The sequence below is a fragment of the Piliocolobus tephrosceles genome, chromosome 1 (genome assembly GCF_002776525.5).
Source record: "Piliocolobus tephrosceles isolate RC106 chromosome 1, ASM277652v3, whole genome shotgun sequence".
NCBI lineage: Eukaryota > Metazoa > Chordata > Mammalia > Primates > Cercopithecidae > Piliocolobus > Piliocolobus tephrosceles.
Window position 1 is genome coordinate 121,460,440 of NC_045434.1, and position 23,471 is coordinate 121,483,910.

General features: G+C 38.1%; 1 protein-coding gene across 2 annotated transcripts in view; it reads right to left on the reverse strand.

Annotated features, from left to right (window-relative positions):
* Positions 1-472: 472 nt before the first annotated feature.
* SLC35A3 (solute carrier family 35 member A3) overlaps positions 473-23,471 on the reverse strand; it is a 61,847-nt gene continuing 38,848 nt past the window's right edge. For both annotated transcript variants that reach the window (XM_023191310.1, XM_023191311.2), the window contains exons 4-8: positions 18,249-18,371; positions 13,869-14,037; positions 8,511-8,629; positions 6,416-6,549; positions 473-1,542 (exon numbers count right to left, since the gene is read on the reverse strand). In XM_023191310.1, coding sequence (XP_023047078.1) covers positions 1,452-1,542; positions 6,416-6,549; positions 8,511-8,629; positions 13,869-14,037; positions 18,249-18,371 — 636 coding nt within the window. In that variant the 3' untranslated portion in view covers positions 473-1,451. The remainder of the gene's footprint in view (positions 1,543-6,415; positions 6,550-8,510; positions 8,630-13,868; positions 14,038-18,248; positions 18,372-23,471) is intronic.

The window sequence follows — 23,471 nt, forward strand, 5'->3', positions numbered from 1 at the left end:
TCAAGCGATTCTCCTGCCTCAGCCTCCCGAGTAGCTGGGACTACAGGCACGCACCAGCATGCCCAGCAAATTTTTGTATTTTTGGTAGAGACGGGGTTTCACCATGTTGGTCAGGCTAGTCTCAATCTCTTGACCTTGTGATCCACCTGCCTTGGCCTCCCAAAGTGTTGGGATTACAGGCGTGAGCCACTGCACCCCGCCTTCTCAGCAGCTCTTGTGGGAACACAGAAAGGGAATTCAAAATTTGGCTACCTCTCCCACTTGTGTGATCAGGGAAGAACAGACTTATGAGAGACCTAAAAAATTCTTCCGAGCAGCTTTGGATTTAAAGTTATAGCGCTGTTTAAAATAATGTAATATGGCAATCTGGAATGTCTCCAAGAAAAGTCATTTTGGTCTCAGTCACTGACATCTGTACTATTATTTGTTTGAATGTTCTTTTTGTCAACAGTTGTAAAGAAGTTTTTACAGATCAATGAGTAAAATGTTCATTTAATAACTTTCTAACTATATACAGTATATGCTTGATAATTCAAAACTCTCCAAATGTAGATATGGTACAATAATTATTTCAAATTATTAAAGGAGTATTTAATCCTTTTAAATTACATTTTGAAAATTTAATGGCAATTACAAATTTTAATTTAAAATAATATTAAGGATTTAATCTGATTTACAGAAATGAAATACAATGAAGAGATTAGGGGCTAACCTCCCGTTACTATAAAATTCTCTGGCTAGCACAGGAGCAACTGGATTGCTTTCAGCAGTCTTGAAGCACTAAAATATCTTAAAATTCATATGGAGAAATAGTATGTATCTCTACATTAAATTTAGATATGACATTTATTTTCTGACAAATCAGACCCAGAATATTACTTTATTAATTTTTATGTAATTGAACAAAAAACATTTCGCCATCCTTCATTTAGTAATCTTTTGTATAAATATAAAAATCTCTGATAAGTGAAATGTTTTTTCAAATTATACTTCTATTTTTTCACAGCTTTATAGATAATTATAATTTTCAAACTTTAAATATTTCATGTGATTTGATATATCTGTACAGAAAGAGTAAGATAAAAACATTTAATAACATTAAATCTAATTTGCAAAAATTGGTATCTGACATTTGTTGTGTGCTCTTGCAAAGAGTGCATAGGACATTTCTGCAGCAATCAAAAAGGTAAAATCTTTTTAAACTCAGATTTCAAGTTTTCTCTAATATTCCTTCTAATTCTAATCCCTGGAAATACTTTCAAGTTTTGATTTCTAGATGCAATGTGTTTTGTTACATATACACATATTTTATCCTTAAACTTTTAAAAAAACAGTATGATCAGATTCAGCATGATGATATCTTCACAGACTCTGTAGAAGTCCTCTGTGCAAGATTAATGTCGAGATTCCTAGGGCACCATCATGAAAAACCAGTTAAAGATAGTATACAACTATGCTTTAGTGGGATTTCCTGCAGGTTTGGGATCATAACCATATAAAAAAGTAGCTGTTATTACAAGGATGGCTCCAAGGAAAAAGACACTGAATAAGACGAAGACAAAATAAAAAAGAGAAAATCAGATTAAAAGCAGAATAAGTTTCTTCTATTTCTTTACTATAAAAACAATTATAATTTGGGGAAAAATGTTCCAGTAACACAGCTAACAAATCTTGAGTACCTACTACATTCCAGGTATCTGGCTAAGTGCTTTATATGCATTATTTCATTGAGTTCTCACAGCAACTCTATGAAGATGTACTAATATTCACTTTTTACACATGAGGAAACAGTTTTAAAGAATTTAAAGAACTTATCTAAAGCCCCATAACTTCAAGAGGATTCAAACTCAGGTATGGCTAACTCTACAGCCTGTACTCTCGTCCACTGCACTATACTGTCTTCTAAAACAAAGATATTTTAACTTCTGTATTTCACCTTAATAGAGATTTTGTATGCAATACATTCAATAACAAAAGGTCTTAATTCTTCAGTTGAACATATGAAAGGAAAATTTTATTCTGTCATGTTAAACCAAGGTAAAGTTTAGTTTAAAATCCAAGATAGTAATAAGCAAAACTCAGGACCAATTTTTATAGGATGCTTTACAAAAGGAAATTACATTAAATGCAGGGAGTTCTTGGTTTCCTCTTTATCCTATGTATCTATAGATACAGTCTACCTTACGATACATTGGAAATGAAGACTGGATATGTGAACTAGACTACAAATATTAACTTTTTTTTTTTTTTTAAAGACAGGGTCTCACTCTGTTGCTCAGGCTCTGGAGTGCAGTGCTGTTCATGGCTCACTGCAGCCTCGACCTCCAGGGTTCAAGCAATCCTCCCAGCTCTGTCTCCTAAGTAGCTGGGACTACAGGTGCAAACCACCACACCTGGCTAACTTTTCTATTTTTTGTAGAGCCGAGGTTTCACTTTGTTGCCCAAGCTGATCTTGAACTCCTGGGCTCAAGTGATCTGCCTCAGACTCCCAACATGCTGTGATTACAGGCATGAGCCACTGTGACCGGCCTGAATCTTAACTTTTATTTATTTTTTTGAGACGGAGTCTCCTCTGTCACCCAGGCTAGAGTGCGGTGGTGTGATCTTGGCTCACTGCAACCTCTGCCTCCCAGGTTCAAGCAATTCTCCTGCCTCAGCCTCTCATGTAGCTGGGATTACCAGTGTGCACCATCACCGCCCGCTAATTTTTTGTATTTTTAGTAGAGACAGGGTTTCACCATGTTGGCCAGGCTGGTCTTGAACTCCTGAACTCAAGTGATCTGCTTGCCTCAGCCTCCCAAAGTGCAATCTTAACTTTTAATGTGTACATTTTTTAAAATGCTATTATAGAGACATAAGCTAGTTTTGGATTTAAAGTTTCTACTAATAGTCCAAAGCCATGCTCCTGTTTTTAATTGCCTGTAAATGAAAAATAATTACTAATCATTATTAAAAGGCCCTTCATAATATGGTCCCTCCAAACTCATCCTCCCCACTTCATGCCACCCAATCTATAATTCAGCCACTCCACTCAGTGAACACAACATACACCTTCTTGACAGTGTCTTTAGAGATACTATTCCTTCTGTCCACAGTTTCCATGCTTCTTAGAAAATCCTTATTCATAATTCAGGTCTAATGTCTCCAAGACTCACTCCCCTAGGCAAAACTCCCCTAGCATAACACTTACCACACTGCCATTAAATGATGCATAAGTCCACTCCCCTGCTCAACCATGTGCTCTTCATTCACTGTGGTACCCACACTGCCTAGCATATACAGGGAGCTCAGTAATTATCTGTTATGATTAATAACTAGATTTGATGCAAATGGTTAACTCTTCAAAAGACTTGAATGCAGTTATACATACAACGTTATTAGGATAACACAAAACATCCTATAATGTATCTTGAAGAAATTGCTACCACATTAATATTTGGTAATTATTAATTACTAGGCACTGTCTTCATTAGTCATTATGAACTATTCTTGGCTTTCTGGAACTTTGGAATGGCATGGACTGAAAGTTCATGCTCAACTGAAAGATTCTATGGTCTACCTTTGTATCCACTGCAGGAATCCCTTCTATAATATCTTTAGCAGGATCTACTTGAATACCTAATAATGTCAGGAAACACCTGTTTCTCAAGCCAGCAATTTTTAGATGGTTCTGAGAGAGAAAATTGTCCCAGAAAAAAATATATATATTAGGAAAAAACTATCAGAATGTAATGATTACTTCAAGGATCTGAGCCCCCTCTAACAGAATTATTATATGTATACTTCCATTGTTGCATTGATCATACTGTTATAATTTATTTATTCACATCTGTCTTTGCAATCACTTGATGGTCACCAAACCTTGATGACATTGAAGACAAGAAATTGTGTCTCATTCATGCACTCCTTTTCCAGGAGCTAGCAAGGTGGCCAGCAGGCACATAGTAGACACTTAATAAACTTTTGATAAAAGAATAAGCAACCCTAAATGGAAGAATGGTAACACTAATAAGCAAAATAACAAGCACAAGAAAAATAATTTAGGGAAGTGGGTAATAGGGATACTGTATCAACGGAGATGTCTAACAGTCAATAGAATAAAGGGATCTAGAGTTTAGGTGAAATTTGAACTTATCTTCCTAGAGAAGACAGATATGACATGGCAGTGGATGAGATGGCCGAGAGAGTGAGCAAGGATTGACAAGCTACCAAAGGGACAATCAGAAAGGCAAGTATAGGCATACCATTTCAGAGAAGCCAAACGAACAAAAAACCCAGTTTCAGGAGGTGGAATGAGGCTAAAGGCAAATATATTATTACATTTAGGATAGAATTGAATGAAGATTGAGAAAATGTAACTAGATTTATTACTGAAAATGTATTATCCACAAAGGTAAGATGCATAAAGACAGAGGGCTTAGTTACCTATTTTAGGAAAAAGAATCCATCTTCTCCATCTGGCTGAGTGTTCTGAGCATATTCTCAAAATATTCATTATTCATTCATTCATTCGTTCATTCATTCATTCAATAATGGCAGTATCATTGTCTTTTCTCTTTCTATCTTCAACCCAACAAACCTTATATACTTCCTCAGAAACATGAATTTACAGGCAGGCATATATCTCATTGCCAAACTACTACTCCTTTGTCCCTCTGTTGGCTTACTTGTTCATTTATTTGTTTATTCTCTGCATAATTCAAAGATTTAATTACCTCAGCCTTACATAAGGTTCATTTTTTTTGTTGTTTTTTTTTTGGTTTTTTTTTTTTGAGACGGAGTCCTGCTCTGTCGCCCAGGCTGGAGTGCACTGGCCGGATCTCAGCTCACTGCAAGCTCCGCCTCACCTCCCGGGTTTACGCCATTCTCCTGCCTCAGCCTCCCGAGCAGCTGGGACCACAGGCGCCCGCCACCTCGCCCGCTAGTTTTTTGTATTTTTTAGTAGAGACGGGGTTTCACTGTGTTAGCCAGGATGGTCTCGATCTCCTGACCTCGCAATCTGCCCGTCTCGGCCTCCCAAAGTGCTGGGATTACAGGCTTGAGCCACTGTGCCCGGCCAAGGTTCATTTAAAAAAAAAAAAAGGTATGATTTTTAAAGTAAAATCTAAAAATCTGCAAGGTGCAAACATTCTCAAAGTACATTAAAGCATATGATTTCCTCATCTTATGAACAGGGAATACAATTAAGATTACAAAATTAAGATATAAGTGTTCATTGTTAGTCTAAGTCTCACTAGCTAAGTGATTCATTTCCATACCAAGCTGAAAACAGAAATGCTTTTAAATTTTTATCTCATAAGAACTACAAATCTCAACATGTATGTTCCAGACCTATTGTCTAGATTGCTAGAAAAGAATTAAAACCATCAATGTTCAATATAAAAATATAAAAAGGATATTATATTTTCATAGTGCCAAATTCCATCCATAATCCTATTTCATTCTCAAAAACACAAATGAGTTCGGCGCAGTGGCATATGACTATAATTCCAGCACTCTGAGAGGCAGAGGTGGGAAGATTGCTTAAGGTAAGAAGTTCAAGATCAGCCTGGGCAACAAAGCACATCTATAGTCCCAGCTACCCGGGAGGCTGAGGCAGGAGGACTGCTTGAGCCCAGGAGTTTGAAGCTGCATTGAGCTACGACCGTGCCACTACACTGCAACCTGGGTGACAAACTGAGATCCTGTCTCAAAAACATAAACATATAAATAATAAAGTAATAAATAAATAAAAGATCCTTGGGAGATTCCAAAGTTTAGAGGTTGAGAAAATCAGGAGAAGAGTAAAGTTGGAGGAAAACCAAGAGTGGTGTCCTGGAAACAATTAAAATATAATCCCACTAGTCTGGGATTATAAATTAAACAAAATACTAGAATTTTCAATGATGTCTGTAACGGATATTCATTACACTCAATTTTTCCTGATGCTATCTCCTCCCTTAGCATCCATAAAACTACAGAGTCCTGGGTCTTCTTCCTCACTTATAACTCCTCCTGCAATTCCTTTCCAGTTTGATCTTCCTGCTACCACCTAATTGAGTTTCCTCATGAGCCACATTCTCTATATAAACTATCTTCTTCAAGGAAGTCATGTAAATTCCGTATTTTAAAAATGTCATTACATGACGTATTTTTATGACTTTATATTAACTTTTTTATATCACTTTTTTTTACTTTGCAGGGAAAATATTCACATCTATTTATTGGGAAAATTCTGCAGTCAAATTTGCATAAAAAACTTTTCAGAAGAAGACTTTCTTTCATGACTTTAATTTGAAATATTTTTAAAACATAGTTAAATAAATTTTTTAAATTATATTTCAATGCTTCTTCAAATTTATCAGATCACCTTATGGAGAATTCTAATTTTTCTATATACTTTTGGGGATTAAAAAAATAGAAAAGAATATTTTACCTGGTTGGCACAAAATCTTGAAGCCAAAAATAGGAGATCAATGTTGATAATATTATCGATAAAGAAGTTGCAAATCCTTTTAAAATATTATCTGCATACTTAATAACAGCAGCTATTACAAGGCCTCCAAGTGCCTGCAGAAGTTTTAAAAAAATTTTTTTAAAACACACATATAAAACTGCATTTCAAAACAATTTCATTATTTAATAAAGCTTTAAGCTTTTGTCCTATAAATTCAATCCCATTATAGTAAGGGATTTATTTTAAACATCTCTCACAACAAATAGACTTACAGGCTTTGTTCAATAGCCCTCTTATTTCAAAAGGCATTTAATAAAAGTAACTACCAGGATAATCTGCAGTTTGTTATAATGAAGTTTGACCATATTACAAATAAAATGTCTATCATTATCCAATTTAGTAATTAAACATCACTTGTTTGGACAAACATGAGAGGACTGGTCACTTTGAATAGTGAAATATTTTTACTTTTGAGTAAAATTAGTAATCAGAGTCATTTTATAGCCTTTCAATAGCCTCTTATTTTGGCTTTTTTCCTATAGTTTCTCCCCTTTCAATTCCACCTCTTATTACTCTCAGATGAAGTTTTCTAAGGCACAATTTTAATTGTGCTTTTTCTTTAAGACTGTAGAAAGAACTTTCTACCTAATCCCTCTCAAATTCCCAATTGTGGCTACTTAAATAATGAGGTTTTACTATACTACACAGTTCTGCTTTCTGCCAAAGACTACTTATCATTTTCCAAATCTGGGTTACCTACTGTAACAACTTTCAAAACACCTCTTCTATGATGGAAGCTTTATTTAGAGAAAGTCATAAATTATGCCAGTTGAGCTTACTACAAATTAATGTTTCAGTCCCAGTATTTCTTGGCAATGTTGTCATTCATCTGTTTACTCCCTATTGAATCCTTCATACCAGTTATACCAAACATTTTTTATTTTTCTCATATCTTCAGCCCCTTTTTAAGGGAAGGGGGCTTCTTCTCTTCGCTAGAATAAGATACATCATACATAAACTCTCTTGACTCACCCTATCTCCGCTTCAAATTTTCTTTTAGTTATTTTTTTCAAATTTTCACTTATCCTTGTCTCCTTTTCTGCTATCTTAAAAATAGAAGTATCCGGCCGGGCGCGGTGGCTCACGCCTGTAATCCCAGCACTTTGGGAGGTCAAGGTGGGTGGATCACGAGGTCAGGAGATCGAGATCATCCTGGCTAATATGGTGAAACCCCGCCTCTACTAAAAATACAAAAATTAGCTGGGCTTGGTGGCACATGCCTGTAATCCCAGCTACTCAGGAGGCTGAGGCAGGAGAATCACTTGAACCTGGGAAGAGGAGGTTGCAGTGACACAAGATCGTACCACTGCACTCCAGCCTGGTGACAGAGCTAGACTCCATCTCATAAATAAATAAATAAATAAATAAATAAATAAATAAATAAATACAGAAGTATCCTACCTGCTTTTAAAACACAACTATCCTTTGCCACCTTCACCTTCCTTTCTGGAGCCTTGCTTCTTAGGCTTCAAATATCTCATTTGAAGCCTCTTCAAATGTCTTCATTTTTATATCCTCTAGAATTCTCCATATGTATTTTTTAAAGATGTAATTAATTACTCAACCCTTGAACAATTCCAAGCTATATATAAACTGAACTTGACAGACGTTTTCCAATATGTAACTACAATATGAGGCTATGAATTGTCACAATTAAACATCCACATCTGCTTCTTGGGTCTTAATGGCTGACCCAGACTTCCTGTACAACGATAAGACTTATAGAAAAATCCAAAGTTATATTTGCCTTAAGCTTCAACTCTTTTATTCTTAAACCCGTATTTTCATTATGTTACATTTAAATACCACAAAGTTCATTAAAGATCCCTTTTCAAAATAAGATTCCATTACAGCATTAAGATCACTTCTATTCTAACTTCCTTGAAGAAACTAGATACGAGAGCACTAACAGTAGTGACCTTTTCCCCTCACATCAGCATATCAGGAGCTACTTTGATTCTCTATATTAAAATAGAGTTTATTAACATTAAATCTAAGACTTTAAATGCTTTACCTGAAGAACAACTACTATCCAGGTCAGTCGGTTATATCCCTGAAAAAATCCATTCTTTGATACCAGTTCTCCATCATAAATGTATACACCCATTAATCCAAATATACTTCCAAAGAAACCTAAAAAAAAGTAAAGTCTACATGATATATCATTTAGTTTGTCTGAAGAGAAATATTTTTTCCACTGACATTCCAAATAATTTTATACTTAACTTTTTCTTTTTGATAAAATTAGATTACTTTCTTTTTTTTTTTTTTTTTTTGAGACGGAGTCTTGCTCTGTTCCAGGCTGGAGTGCAATGGTGTGATCTTGGCTCACTGCAACCTCTGCCTCCCAGGTTCAAGCAATTCTCCTGCCTCAGCCTCCTGAATAGCTGGGACTACAGGTGCTTGCCACCATGCCTGGCTAATTTTTTGTATTTTTAATAGAGATGGGGTTTCACTGTGTTAGCCAGGATGGTCTCGATCTCCTGACCTCGTGATCCACCTGCCTTGGCCTCACAGAGTGCTAGGATTACAGGTGTGAGCCACACACCCAGCCAAAATTAGATTTTTTTTTAAATTTTTACTTGGTTTGGTATACTTAACAAAAGTATACTTAGTTTATGACTATAAGACAAAGACATACAAATGTAAAAAGACAAAGACAGAATATAAAAAATAACAGACATTATCAACTTTGGAGCACTAAAATAATACAATGCACAAATTAGATGATTACACGGCTAGCCCATTTAAGTATGTGCAAATTGCTCATATTTGGAATATGTCATTGTTCTTCCACCTTCCTCTTGCTAGATCTAGATTTTCATATATTCACATTGGTACACACATATATAAAAGCTCAGGCAGGGAGTACAGCATTTTTCCTTACTAAGAAGTTTCGAGAGTGGGCACAGTGGCTCACGCCTGAAATCCCAGCACTTTGGGAGGGCAAAGCAGGAGAATCATTTGAGCCCAGGAGTTTAAGACCCGCCCAGGCAATGAAGCAAAACTCTATCTCTACAAAAAAATTTTAAAATTAGCTAGGTGTGGTGGTGCACGCCTGTAGTCCTAGCTACTCAGGTGGCTGAGGTGGGACGATCACTTGAGCCCAGAAGTTTGATGTTACAGTGAGCTATGATTCTACCACTGCATTCCAGTCTGAGCAAAACAGCCAGACTGTCTCTAGAAAGTAAATAAATAAAGTTTTGTTTTGAAAGTATAACTAATAACTAATATCCAAAAAATCACAGCTAAGAAACAGTCATAGAAAACATTAGATTCTATGTTACTGAAGCTTCACTGCTAGAGAAAGTCAACTTGGTAAGAGCAGAAACTGTCTTGTTCATGTTGAATCGCACCTCAAAAACATAGTCTATCACATGACTATTGGAATAAGAGACTCCCGGAAGCACTGCTAGGCTATAAATAAAGAAATTCATGCTGACAGGGACTGCTTTTTATGGGTAGCCTTTGAAATATATGCAGTTAAAGAGTGCAAGGGTAAAGCAATTTTTAAAAATGAAGTCATAACTAATCAAAGTATTCCACAATAGAAAGGAAGTGAAAAGGATGTGAAATGCTCTAAAATTCCATTTAAGTCAGCTCTATCCTTTTAATGTCTAATTTCCAACATGAAATTAATGCTGGCATATAATTTCCAAAGCACATCTGATGGTATTTTATATGATGGTATTATATATAAAATATGTACGTGTGTATATATATACACACACACATATAAAATACCATCAGAAGGGTTTTATATATAACATATATATATATATAAAATATGTATATTTTGACACAGGATTTCACTCTGTCACTCAGCAGGCTGGAGTGCAGAGGCACAATCACAACTCACTGCAGCCTCGACTTCTTGGACTCACACGATCCTCCCACCTCAGCCTCCCAAGTAGTTTGGACCACAGGCACATGCTACCACACCTGGCTAATTTTTGTTTTTTTGTTGTTGTTATTGTTTTCTGTACAGAGTTTTGTAGTGTTGCTCAGGCTGGTCTCTAATTCCTAAGCTCAAACAATCCACCTGCCTCAGCCTCTCAAAGTGCTGGGATTACAGGCGTGAGCCACTGCATCCAGCCTTACACATATATATTTCTTTTAAGAAACAGGGTCTCGGCCGGGCGCGGTGGCTCAAGCCTGTAATCCCAGCACTTTGGGAGGCCGAGACGGGCGGATCACGAGGTCTGGAGATCGGGACCATCCTGGCTAACTCGGTGAAACCCCATCTCTACTAAAAAAAAAAAAAAATACAAAAAACTAGCCGGGTGAGGTGGTGGGCGCCTGTAGTCCCAGCTACTCGGGAGACTGAGGCAGGAAAATGGCGTGAACCCGGGAGGCGGAGCTTGCAATGAGCTGAGATCCGGCCACTGCACTCCAGTCCGGGCGACAGAGCCAGACTTCGTCTCAAAAAAAAAAAAAAAAAAGAAACAGGGTCTCACTATGTTGCTCAGATCTCAAACTCCTGGTTCTCAAGCAATCCTACCATCTCAGCCTCCCAAGTATCTGGGATTAGAAGCACAAGCCACCACATCCAGTAAAGTTTTTTAATTTATGAAAGTAAGACTTCGTAATTACCAAAAAAGTATACATTATAGAAGGATACATACATGTCATACATGTCAGCATGAACAGGTCTACTGCATTCTAACAGTTGCATAATATTCCTTTGTATGGATTATAATAGCAAATATGTATGTATCAGCATGTAACAGGAATTATTCTAAGTGTTTCCTGTATGTTAACTGACATACAACACTATGAGGTAGATGTCTATTTTATAGATGAAGAAACTGAAGCACAGAGAGGTTACATAACTTGCCCAAGTTCACACTACTGGTGCTCACCCTACTATCTTTGTGCTCTTATAGGATAGATCCTTATCCAGACTTGGAATTCTTACATTATAGCCTACACATATTTAAAATTTTAGCAAATATATCAAATATTCCCAAATGGAAACCCAACATGGTTATATCAATCTATACTCCTAGGAACAATAGGTAATAGAGTTCCTGCTTCTCTATTCCCTAGCTAAAATTGGATCTTATCATGTTAATCTTTGACAATTTGATGTTTGAAAAATGCTATTACATTGTTTTAATTTGTTCTTATAATTATGAATTGTGATAAGCAATTATTTAAGTATCTTTTCAAAAACATTAAGTCTGTTACCATTTTTTTTCTATGAGCATTAGAGCTTATGAGGTCACCAAATAATAAGAAATCCATGAAGCACATTAGAACCATGAATTCTGATATGTCTTCCATTTTAATCTTACAATTCAAGAAAAGTTTAGGCAAATCACACAAACCTTGATTATTTCTTTTTCTCTGATATTGTATTTTATATAAATAGTTGACATTTATTAGTGCTCACTATATGTAAGATACTTTGTTCTCGGCTCACTGCAACCTCTGCCTCCCAGGTTCAAGCGATTGTCCTACCTCAGCCTCCAGAGTAGCTGGGATTACAGGTGCCCGCCACCATGCCTGGCTAATTTTTGTATTTTTAGTAGAAATGGGGTCTCATCATGTTGGCCAGGCTGGTCTTGAACGCCTGACCTCAAGTGATCCGCCAGCGTCAGCCTTCCAAAGTGCTGGGATTACAGGTGTGAGCCACCGCACCTGGCCTAGACACTTTATTCTAAACACTTCACATGTAGTAATTTCATTTAATCCTCATAGTAATATATTAGATAGGTAGTATAATTTAGAACATTTTGCAGATGAGGAAAGTGAAGCAGAGAAAGAAGTAACTTCCCTAAGGTCACATAGGTGGTAAGTGATGAAATCAGGAGTTGAGTGGTCTGATTTCAAAACTAAGTATTCTTAACCCCTCTGCTGTAAACATATTATTTCTGAAATGGTGAATTAAACTAAACTGCTTAATGCTTTTCATGCCTGTGAGCTTACTGTCTCTAGACAAATGAAAGAAGCTAATAAAATTTTGCTTTAAAAATATTTACCTTGAATGTTCTTATGAAAAAACAAAAAAACTTGACACATTTCTACAAATTTTGCAGAGAAACTTAAAGAAATCCTATGTGATTAAAATGAAGGTGCAATCTGTTATTACATTACTTGAAAACAGCTGGAAGGATGAACTGTAATAAAATTTGGAAGATTTGACATAAAATATAGGCCATTAGGAGTACAGACAATTTAGGGCCTAGAAGGGCCTGTATGACTGCTGATCAAGATAGACATGGTACAACAGAGCCACACTACCTGGATTCAAATACTGAGTCCATTACTTGCCAGTAATGTGAGCTTGGGCAAGTTATTTAACCTCTCTGCATTTTAGTTTCCTCATGTATAAAATGGTATATGGACAGGAAAAAAAAAATAGTGGTTTCAAAGGTAAACCTCAAAGTCACAAGGACAAAAGCTTAAAATAGAATGTGTTGATTTGCAGATGAGCTGCTTTTCACATGGGCAGTTCTATATGACATCATCCAAAATGAATGTATGCCAGGAATACTAAATGCTGGAATCTTCGTAGGGGGATTTAAATATTATAATACTAAAAGAAGTTTAAATATTTGTTCAAAGACTTCAGTATAAGAGATTTTTTTCTTTTAAACTATTTACCTTCAGTTAGAAAAATGCTGCAGTATTTAAGAGCTAAAACATAACATTTTAAAATAAAACAGCACATAAGATTTTAAAACAGAGGCCAGGCACGGTGGCTCATGCCTATAGTCCCAGTGTGCTTTGGGACTACAGCACTTTTGGGTGGATCACCTGAGGTCAGGAGTTCAAGACCAGCCTGGCCAACATGGTAAAACCCCGTCTCTACTAAAAATACAAAAATTAGCTAGGCGTGGTGGTGGGCACCTGTAGTCCCAGCTACTCTGGAGGCGGAGGCAAGAAAATCACTTGAACCCGAGCAGTGAGCTCAGATCGTGCCACTGCACTCCAGCCTGGGCAAAAAGAGTGACATCCCATCTCAAAAAAAAAAAAAAAAAGATCTTAAAACAGGGACAAAAAAAAAATCATCATTTCAAACTTCCTTAATTATTTTAATCGCCCTTTCCAGAAATAAAATATGTAAGTTATTTGCAAAACCTTCTGGGAAAGAAGTGGCAACCAAGGATAAAGTTACTAAGGCTCTAAATAGTGAAGACAGAAATGGGCTACATATACCTTTATGTCACAGATCTAAGTTTTTCATATTCTTAAATAAAAGGTGTTCATTTAAAATAAAATGTTTTAAAAGACAAGAACATTGCCAGATATTTGGATTAATAGCAGATTTTATGCAAGGCTCATTTATTTAAAGATGTATAGACATCTTTAAATATAACAATATAATCACTTTTAAAAATAATATGAGAAAACATTTAAAACTTACCAAGCTGAATATTCCTTATCCAAACTGATTGTTTTGTTTCTTTTAAGATTTTCTCAAAGTAAACCCCAGCAAAGCCACTTGAAAAACATGCTGTGAGAACTGCCATGAGTCCTACAAACTGAGAACCAGCTGAAAGTTCCTTAGAGTCAAGCTGAGAATCTGAGGGCCACTAAATAAGAAGAAAAGTAAAATTGCAGTTTAATTCCTATAACATTTTACATAAACATATTGAGAGTCCACTCTTAGACCATAACCTAAAAATGCAACCAATATCATTTTTGGGATTGCAAAGGAGAGCTTTAAACATAAAACCTTACAATCATTTGATTTTTTTCCTCACAGTGATAATATATTACTATTACAACTTATAATTTCAAAAAGTACCTTAGAAATAATAAATATTTTACATTTCATCTCTTACAGAGACCAATGTTACCTTGAGATAATTCCTTAAAGTTTAATTTATTAAAAAGCACCATCTCAAATATAGGTAGAAGAAAGGAGGAGAATCTCACATCCCCTCTGCTGTATCAGCAAAAGTAGAGATCAGCTGGAAAGTGGTGTGCTAAATCAAGCATAATAAAGGGAAGCTGTTGGGAGGTGAACCCCAAACACTGTCAGGAAAAGATAGTCTATCAGACAGTGAAGGAAAACTCTGAGTACAAGACACTGGAAAATGAAATGTGTTGGAAGGGACTCCAGGATCATTGCACCAGGGATGGTACCCCCTGGCTTAGATGTTACCCTTAATCTAATCAATTGATATCCTATAACTACTGTTAAATTTTCTTTTGCATCTATTTCTTCCCTCCTCAGTTTGATCTTCTACTAGTTGGACTTCTTTTTTGAGACATGGTCTCACTCTGTCACCCCGACTGGAGTGCAGTACATGATAACAGCTCACTGCAGCCTCAACTTCCCTGCACTCAGGTGATCCACCTTAGCTTCCCCAGTAGCTGGGACTACAGCTGCACACAACCATACCCAGTTAATTTCTGTATTTTTTGTAGAGACAGGGTTTTGCCATGTTGCCCAGGATGGTCTCAAACTCCTGGGCTCAAACAATCTGCCTGCCTTGGCCTCCCAAAGTGCTAGGATTGTGGGTGTAAGCCACCACATCCAACCTAGCTGGACTTCTTAAAGCCATTTTTCCTTCTGAAACTGTACTTGTCATAGCTACCAAAGACTTTTCAATCAGTATGTTAACTAATTTTTAATAATAAAATTGTTCATTCTCTATTCAGCTTGTCTTCACCACAGAATTAACACTACTGACTACTCATTCCTTACCTCTTGAAATGACCTGCTCTTTTCCGTGTTCTCTTCTCCAATCTTTGTATTTATTCTAGTCAACAGACCCTTTTGATGACAGAAATGTTCTGTATCTTCACCCTCAATAGGGTCATCACTATCTTTAAGTGGCTACTGAGAACTTGAAATGTGGGTAGTGCGACCAAGGAACTGAAATTTTAATTTAATTTTAACTAATTAAATTTAAATAGCTACATATGGCTTGTGGCTACCTTATTGGACAGTGCAGTGCTACAGTATATTTATAGGAATCCCCTCTACCCTGGAGAGCTGATTCACAGAAGCACTGACATCTCTTCTGAGCTCAAGTCCAAAATTTTCAGTTGCTGCTATCCAGAAACTTATCTTCTCAAAGCCAATGTGACTAAAATGTACCCATCCCTCTTCAAAGCAAACATACCTTTTGATACCTTTGTATCTATTAAAAATGCCACCATTCAAACTTAAGTTTCTTAATCTCCTTGCTCTCCATTCTCTATGATATTTATTAGTCTAACACTCATACTGATTCTTCCCTTGGAACAACTCTTACATCACTCCTGTGGGACATTCCAGTCCCATTAACCTGACAGTTTAGGTCATTGTCATGCTTTCTAATTCCTCTCCATTCCTTCAGTGTTTCTCCCAACCAATCTGCCCTGCATGCCTATAGGAGTTCTCTGATATGTCTCTCTCCCTTCCAACTCTCCAGTGAGGCCTTACAGCTGAAAGCAGTCAAGCCTAAGCTCCTGGCTCAATACTGAAGACCACGTATAATCTAGGACCAATGTGTATTTTGTAATTTCATCTCTCACCATATCTTTGTCAATTATTTGTTCCAATCAAAGAAGATTATTATCACTCCTTAACTTATCTTGTGCTTATCCACAGATCAACATCTGTATTTTTTTTAACATACCTTTTATGTAATACTTTTTCTGCTGTTTCCAACCTACTGAAACACAAATAGTGAAAAGTTTTAAGAAGATTTGGTTCTGGCTCTGCCACTACTAGATTGGGATCATAAGCAATTTCATTAACCTCTCTGAGCCTCAATAACTCTTTTGTAAGTTGGGACGAATAATATATCTACCTTAAACAGTTGAGTATAACATGAGATTATAAAGGATAACCACCAAGTGGGGCACCTGGCACATAAGTACTCAGTATGCAAATTTCATTATAATTACTACCTTTCAACACCTAATTTAACTCCAATATCATCCTTGAAGATTTCCCAGGAGTCATCTGTACTTACAGGCTATAAAATCAGTTGACAACTAATCATGTAAAAACAAGTATCATTTGTTTTTCCTGATCTTAAACTGTGTTTCGAGTCTTGCTAATTAGGCACTATGACTGGAAGGAGCAGTGAAACACAGCTGCTGCCTTCTAGGAATTTAAGTTGTAGGGGTAAACAGACATACAAATGAGCACTTAACTATAATATAAGTACTTTGGAAAAGATATGTACAAAGTACTATGGTGGTAGAGAAGAAGGCATAAATGTTATGCCTGTGATGTTATGTCTCAGCTGAGTCTTAAAGGTAGGAGTTAGCCAGGCAAAGAAAGGGGAGAAGGCATTGTAGGCACAAGAGAAAGAATGGATAAATGCTCAGCTGTGCAAAATAGCCCCTACAAGCAGCTCAGTTGTAGCAATTCAGAGTGTGAAGTACGCAGCAGAAGAAATGAGTCTGGAACTGTAGGTACATTTCAGAAGGTCCAGTGTGTCACACTAATCACTCTGAGCTTTATCCTATAGGTCTGTGTTCCTGAAGCTTCAGTTATTTGCCTATCATTTTCATGGTTTTGTCAAACTCATGTTCCACCTGAACTATTAATAACTTTCTAATTTAAAATACCTTACTGTTTGAAATAATGCCTACTTTAGCTTACCCTAAGCAATATTTATGAAAATATGAATTTGATACACCACTTATACTTTTGTAACACTCATTTAAAATAAATATTAAAAAGATTAGCCTGGGCACGTTGGCTCACACCTGTAATCCTGGCACTTTAGGAGGCCGAGGCGGGTGGATCACGAGGTCAGAAGTTCGAGACAAGCCTGGCCAACATAGTGAAAGCCCATCTCTACTAAAAAGTACAAAAAATTAGCCAGGCGTGGTGGCAGGCACCTGTAATCCCAGCTACTTGGAAGGCTGAGGCAGGAGAATCACTTGAACCCGGGAGGTGGAGGTTGCATTGAGCTGAGATTGTACCACTGCCTTCCAACCTAGGACAAAGTGAGACTCCATCTCAAAAAAAAAATTAAAAATTTATTCACGATATGAACACCACACTTCAGGGAAAGTGATGACATGAACTGAGGAATTATCAGGATATAAGTATTAATAAAACCTTCCATCAGAACAAGTATCACTGAGGACTAAAAATAATAATAATCATAATAAATAATAAGGCCAGGTGCGGTGGCTCACATCTAACACTTTGGGAGGCTGAGGCAGAATGATCACTTCATCCCAGAAGTTTGATACTCGCTTGGGAAACATACTGAGACCCCGTCTCTATATAAATTTTTTTAAAAAGTAAAAAAAAAAAATTAAAATTAACACCCCCTCCCCCAGAATAGATGAAATCTCCAAAAATAAAGGTATACCTTAGAAGAAATAACAAACCTGCAAGCAACCCCAGTATTTAAAGGGAGTCTCACAGAAGAGATCCCTATGAAGAAAACCAACAAGGAATCATTAGAAAGATAAAAGAACCAGGAAAAAATGGTATTGTAAAGCTGATAGAAAATAAAAAGGGAGTGGTTAATAATCTCAAATGCTACAGATATCTAGCAAAAATCAACTGCATTTCTTTAAAATGCAGTGTCTTATTTCCCTAATTAGAATGGTCATTTCTGTAGATAATATAATTTTATTTTGATTAATTCCTCTGTATTACTTACACTCCCAATGTAGTATGTCACACAAAGGAAGCCCTCAAAACATATGTTAGTTGTGGTGAATAACATTTGCTGGCTTCAACAAGCAATAGAACCATATTCTCCACACAAAATAAATAAGGTTTTGAAACCACGATAAAGATTAAAAAAAAAAAATACTTATCTTGAATAGTTACCTGTACAAAAGCAACTCCTGTCATCAAAATTACTAGGGACAGCCACTGGTATACACCCAATTTTTTACTAAGCATTGACACAGAAAATAATGCTGTTGTAAGAATTTTCAACTGATACGTGACCTGAAAAAGAAAACAGTAATATTATTAATGTTTGCTTGCTTGTTTGTTCCTTAAGACTACTATTAGAAATGTATTTTAAGGACTATGGCAGCATGCCTGGTGGTTGCACCTGGCTGGGAACTGGGATCTAAAGCTTCAGTTAATGCCAGTCTCAGGAATCTGTACTATGTACCAGAGAGCTTTGGACACTTTAGGCAATAATGCAAAATGAATTAAACTTTCTTATTGTAAATTAGGTTGCAACAGGCAAGCAAAGACAAAATTGTCTCCATAGCCACTGCCACTCTTGCAGATACACAAGCATGCAATCTAGGAGCCTGGGTATCAACCTGCCCCACCTGCCACAGAGAGCACCTGTGCAGACCATCCAGGGGCCTGAGGACAAGCCTGCCCCACCCACCACTGCTTGCACAGGCCTCCAGGGACTTGAAAACGAGCCTGCTCTGTTTACTGCCCATGTATGTCTCCTGGGGGCTAGCGACTGACCTGAACAACCTGTTGCTACCACTGCTGGCACCCACCCACGCACACAAACTGGGGGCCTGAACATTGGATTGCCCAGCCCTATGCTTTCACCACTGGCACTCATGTACACCGCTTGGGGACCCAAGATTGGCCTACTGCTGCTCCTGCTACTGCCAATGCCACACATGACACTCAAGAACTGGAAGACCCACCCACCAGCCCAGCCCACTGCTGCCTCCAGCAGCACTAAAACAAGCTGCTGGGAAGCCCAAGGCCCACCCTGAATCTACCACTGATAGTATCTGCATACACCTCCTGGGGACCCAAGAACCAGCATACCTGGTCCATCACTGCCACAACTGGAGCCTGCCTGGCATCCCCATCCCCAGCAAAGCCTTGTCACAGCCTCCACTAACAACTTCAGTCGAAGCCACTGAGGAACCAGACAGACCCCACTGACGTTGATTATAGCCAAAGAAATCATATAGAGACCACATATTATTGCACGCACCCAGGATCAAAGCCAAAGCACCCTACCCAACCAACGTTATGCATATAGGAAAATGTAGGAAAATATCTTTCCCTATGAAAGCTATCCACAACACTGGAAGAAGTTATTGTTGGCCGGGCGCGGTGGCTCAAGCCTGTAATCCCAGCACTTCGGGAGGCCGAGACGGGCGGATCACGAGGTCAGGAGATCGAGACCATCCTGGCTAACACGGTGAAACCCCGTCTCTACTAACAATACAAAAAAAAAAAACTAGCCGGGCGAGGTGGCCGGTGCCTGTAGTCCCAGTACTCGGGAGGCTGAGGCAGGAGAATGGCGGGAACCTGGGAGGCGGAGCTTGCAGTGAGCTGAGATCCCGCCACTGCACTCCAGCCTGGGTGACAGAGCGAGACTCCGTCTCAAAAAAAAAAAAAAAAAAAAAAACGAAATTATTGTTATACCAGATGCAAAGATATCAATGTAAAGACACAAGAAACATGAGAAAGCAAGGAAATATGACACCTCCAAAGGGACACAATAATTCTCCAGTAACACGTCCCAATGAAAAGAAAATATGAAAGGTCTGGAAAGAACTCAACATAATGATATCTAGAAAGTTTAGTGAGATACAAGAGAACATAAGCGGACAATATAAACAAAATAGGAGAACAATTCATCATCTAAATGAAGTATTCAACAAAGAGATATCATAAAGAAGAACTACACAAAAATCATAGAACTTAAGAATTCAATAAATGAAATAAAAAATCCAATCAAGAGCTTCAGTGTTAGACTAGATGAAACAGAATAAAGAATTTCATAAGCCAGTCACATAAAAAAAAGAGAAAAAAGAATGAAAAAGCCTAGAGTCAATCCAAAAAGATCTTCACCAAAGTACATTATAGTCAAACTATCAAAAGTCAAAAGACAAAGAGAGAATCCTAAAAACAGCAAGAGACAGGCATCAAGTTACATATAAGGGAATCTTCATCAGTCTTAACAGCAGATTTTTTAAGACAAACATTATAGGCCAGGAGAGAATTAGATGATATACACAAAATGCTGAAAGAAAAAAACACTGCCCAATAAAAATACCACACACAGTGAAACTATTGTTAAAAAAATGAATGCAAGCTGGGCCCAGACTGGTCTTGAACTCCTGAGCTGAAGTGATACACCCACCTCTGCCTCCCAGAGTGCTAGGATTACAGGCGTAAGCCACTGCACCTGACCAAAAGGTGAATTTTTAAAGGCTTTTGTTTTAAATGGAAACCAACAAAGACAAGGAGAATAAGAGAAGAGACAAAACATAAAATTTTGAAAGCTAGGAATCATTTGGATGAGTGGTAAATAAGTTAGAAGACCAAGAAAACTGAATACTAAACTGACAATGAAAAAACTGAGAACCAGTTGGGCACAGTGGCTCATGCCTGTAATCCCAGCACTTTGGGGGCCGAGGCGGGTGCATCACTTGAGGTCAGGAGTTCGAGACCAGCCTGGCCAACATGATGAAACCCAGTCTCTACTAAAAACACAAAAATTAGCAGGGCGTGGTGGTGTGCACCTGTAATCTCAGTTACTCAGGAGGCTGAGGCAGGAGAATCGCTTGAACCTGGGAGGCAGAGGTTATAGTGAGCTGAGATCATACCACTGCACTCCAGCCTGGGCAACAGAACATCAAAAAAAAAAAAAAAAGAATGCAAAGCCAGGCATGGTAGAGTGTGACTGAGGTCTAGCTACCTGGAAGGATGAGGCAGGAGGACAAATTGAGCCCAGGAGTTTGATACTGTAGTGAACCGTAATTGTGCCTGTGAACAGCCACTGCACTCCAGCCTGGGAAGCATAGCAAGACATCTCTCTTTTAGAAAATAAAAAATAAAAAATAAATATAAATAAATTTTTTAAAATTAAAAAACAGGTAAATAAATTTTAAAAAATATAATGAAAGATAAAGTCTTTCCTAGATAAGGAAAAACTGAGGAAATTAATCACCACTAAACCAGCCATATAAGAAATGCTGGCCAGGCGCTGTGGCTCATGCCTGTAATCCCAGCACTTTGAGAGGCCAAGGCGGGAGGATAACGAGGTCAGGAGATTGAGACCATCCTGGCTAACATGGTGAAACCCCATCTCTACTAAAAATACAAATAATTAGCCGGGCGTGGTGGCGGGCGCCTGTAGTCCCAGCTACTCCGGAGGCTGAGGCAGGAGAATGGCGTGAACCCGGAGGCGGAGCTTGCAGTGAGCCAAGATCACGCCACTGCACTCCAGCCTGGGCGACAAAGCGAGACTGTCTCAAAAAAAAAAAAAAAAAGAAAGAAAAGAAAAAAGAAAAAGAAATGCTTAGGCCAGGTGCCTGTAATCCCAACACTTCGGGAGGCCGAGGCGGGCAGATCTCTTAAGCTCAGGAGTTTGAGACCAGACTGGGAAACATGATGAAACCTCGTCTCTAAAAAAATACGAAAGTTAGCCAGGCATGGTGGTGTGCACCGGTAGTCCCAGCTACTTGGGAGGCTGAGGGAAGATGGCTTGAGCCTGGGAAGCAGAAGTTGCGGTGAGCTGAGACTGTGCCCCTGCACTCTAGCTTGGGTGATAGAGCCAGATCTTGTCTCAAAAACAAACAAAGTGCTTACAGGAGTCCTGCACTTGAAAGTCAGTATCTACCATGATAAAAACACATGAAAGTATAAAACTCACTGGAAAACCAGATACACAAATGACAAAGTGAAAGGAGTCAAACATTAACATTACAGAAAACCAACCAGAAAACAACTGACAAAATGACAGGAACAATCTCCATGTATCAATAATAACTGTGAATGTAAATAAATTTCCCACATAAAAGATATGGACTGGCAAAATGGACTTAAAAAACCATAAGTTAACTACACACTACCTACAAGAAATGCAGTTCACCTGTAAAGACAAACATAAACTGAAAGTAAAGGGGTAGAGAGATATTCCCTGCAAACAGAAACAAAAAAATGAGCAGAAATAGCTATACCTATGTAAAACTGACTTTAGGTCAAAAACGGTAGAAACAGACAAAGAGGTAATTATTGTCTGGACGGAGGGAGGGAGGGAGGGAGGGAACAAAAGAACAAAGGGATTAAAATAGCGCATTTCTGGGTTCTTCATTGTCAACTTTCCCGCGCCAGGGAAAGATACAGGTCGACTGCGCAGGCGCAGTCTGAGGTCTGACGGAGAAAATCGAAACCTACCTAGCTGCGCCTGCCGCCCCGCCCCCAACCCGCCTATGTCCTGCCCACTGCCCTCCCACTCCCAGGCCCAGGACATAAAAGCCGCTCCCGGGGGGGGAGCCGCACAGCACGAACTTCCTTGGCCCCTGCTCGTATGCGGACCTAGGAACCTCGCCCGAGAATGCGGGAGCGAATTCCTCGGCCTCCACTGCCGGAGACCGGTGAACCTCGCCTCTCCTTCACATTGGCTAGTTAATAAAGTTTTCTTTTACCCTGCCTACTTGCCTGTTCTCTGGCACTTACTCTGGTGGTCGTCTGGAGCAAATCAATTATATAATGATAAAGGGATCAACTCAACAAGACTGTAGAGCAATTCTAAATATATATACACCCAACACTGCAGCACCTAGATATATTAAGCAAATATTGGTAGCTCTAAAGAGAGAGATAGACTCCAATACAGTAACAACTGGGGACTTCACAATCCCACTTTCAGTATTGCACAGACATCATCTAGAAAGAAAATCAACAAAAAAAATTAGAGCATTTAAACTACACTTTATACCTAATGGAACGCCCAGATATTCACAAAACACTTCATCTAACAGTTGCAGAATGCACATGCTTCTCATCAGCACATGCAGCATTCTCCAGAATAGAATATATATTAGGCCACAAATCTCAACAAATTTTTAAAAGTTGAAGTCATATCAAGTATCTTCTCAGACCAAAACAGAAAATTTTCTTTTTTTCCTTTTCTTTTTTTTTTTTTTTTCAGATGGAGTTTCAAACTTGTTGCCCACACCATTGAGTGCAATGGCCACCATGCCTGGCTAATTTTTGTATTTTTAGTAGAGACAGTGTTTTACCATGTTGGCCAGGCTGGTCTCAAACTCCTGACCTCAGGTGATCCACCCGCCTTGGCCTCCTGATGTGCTGGGATTACAA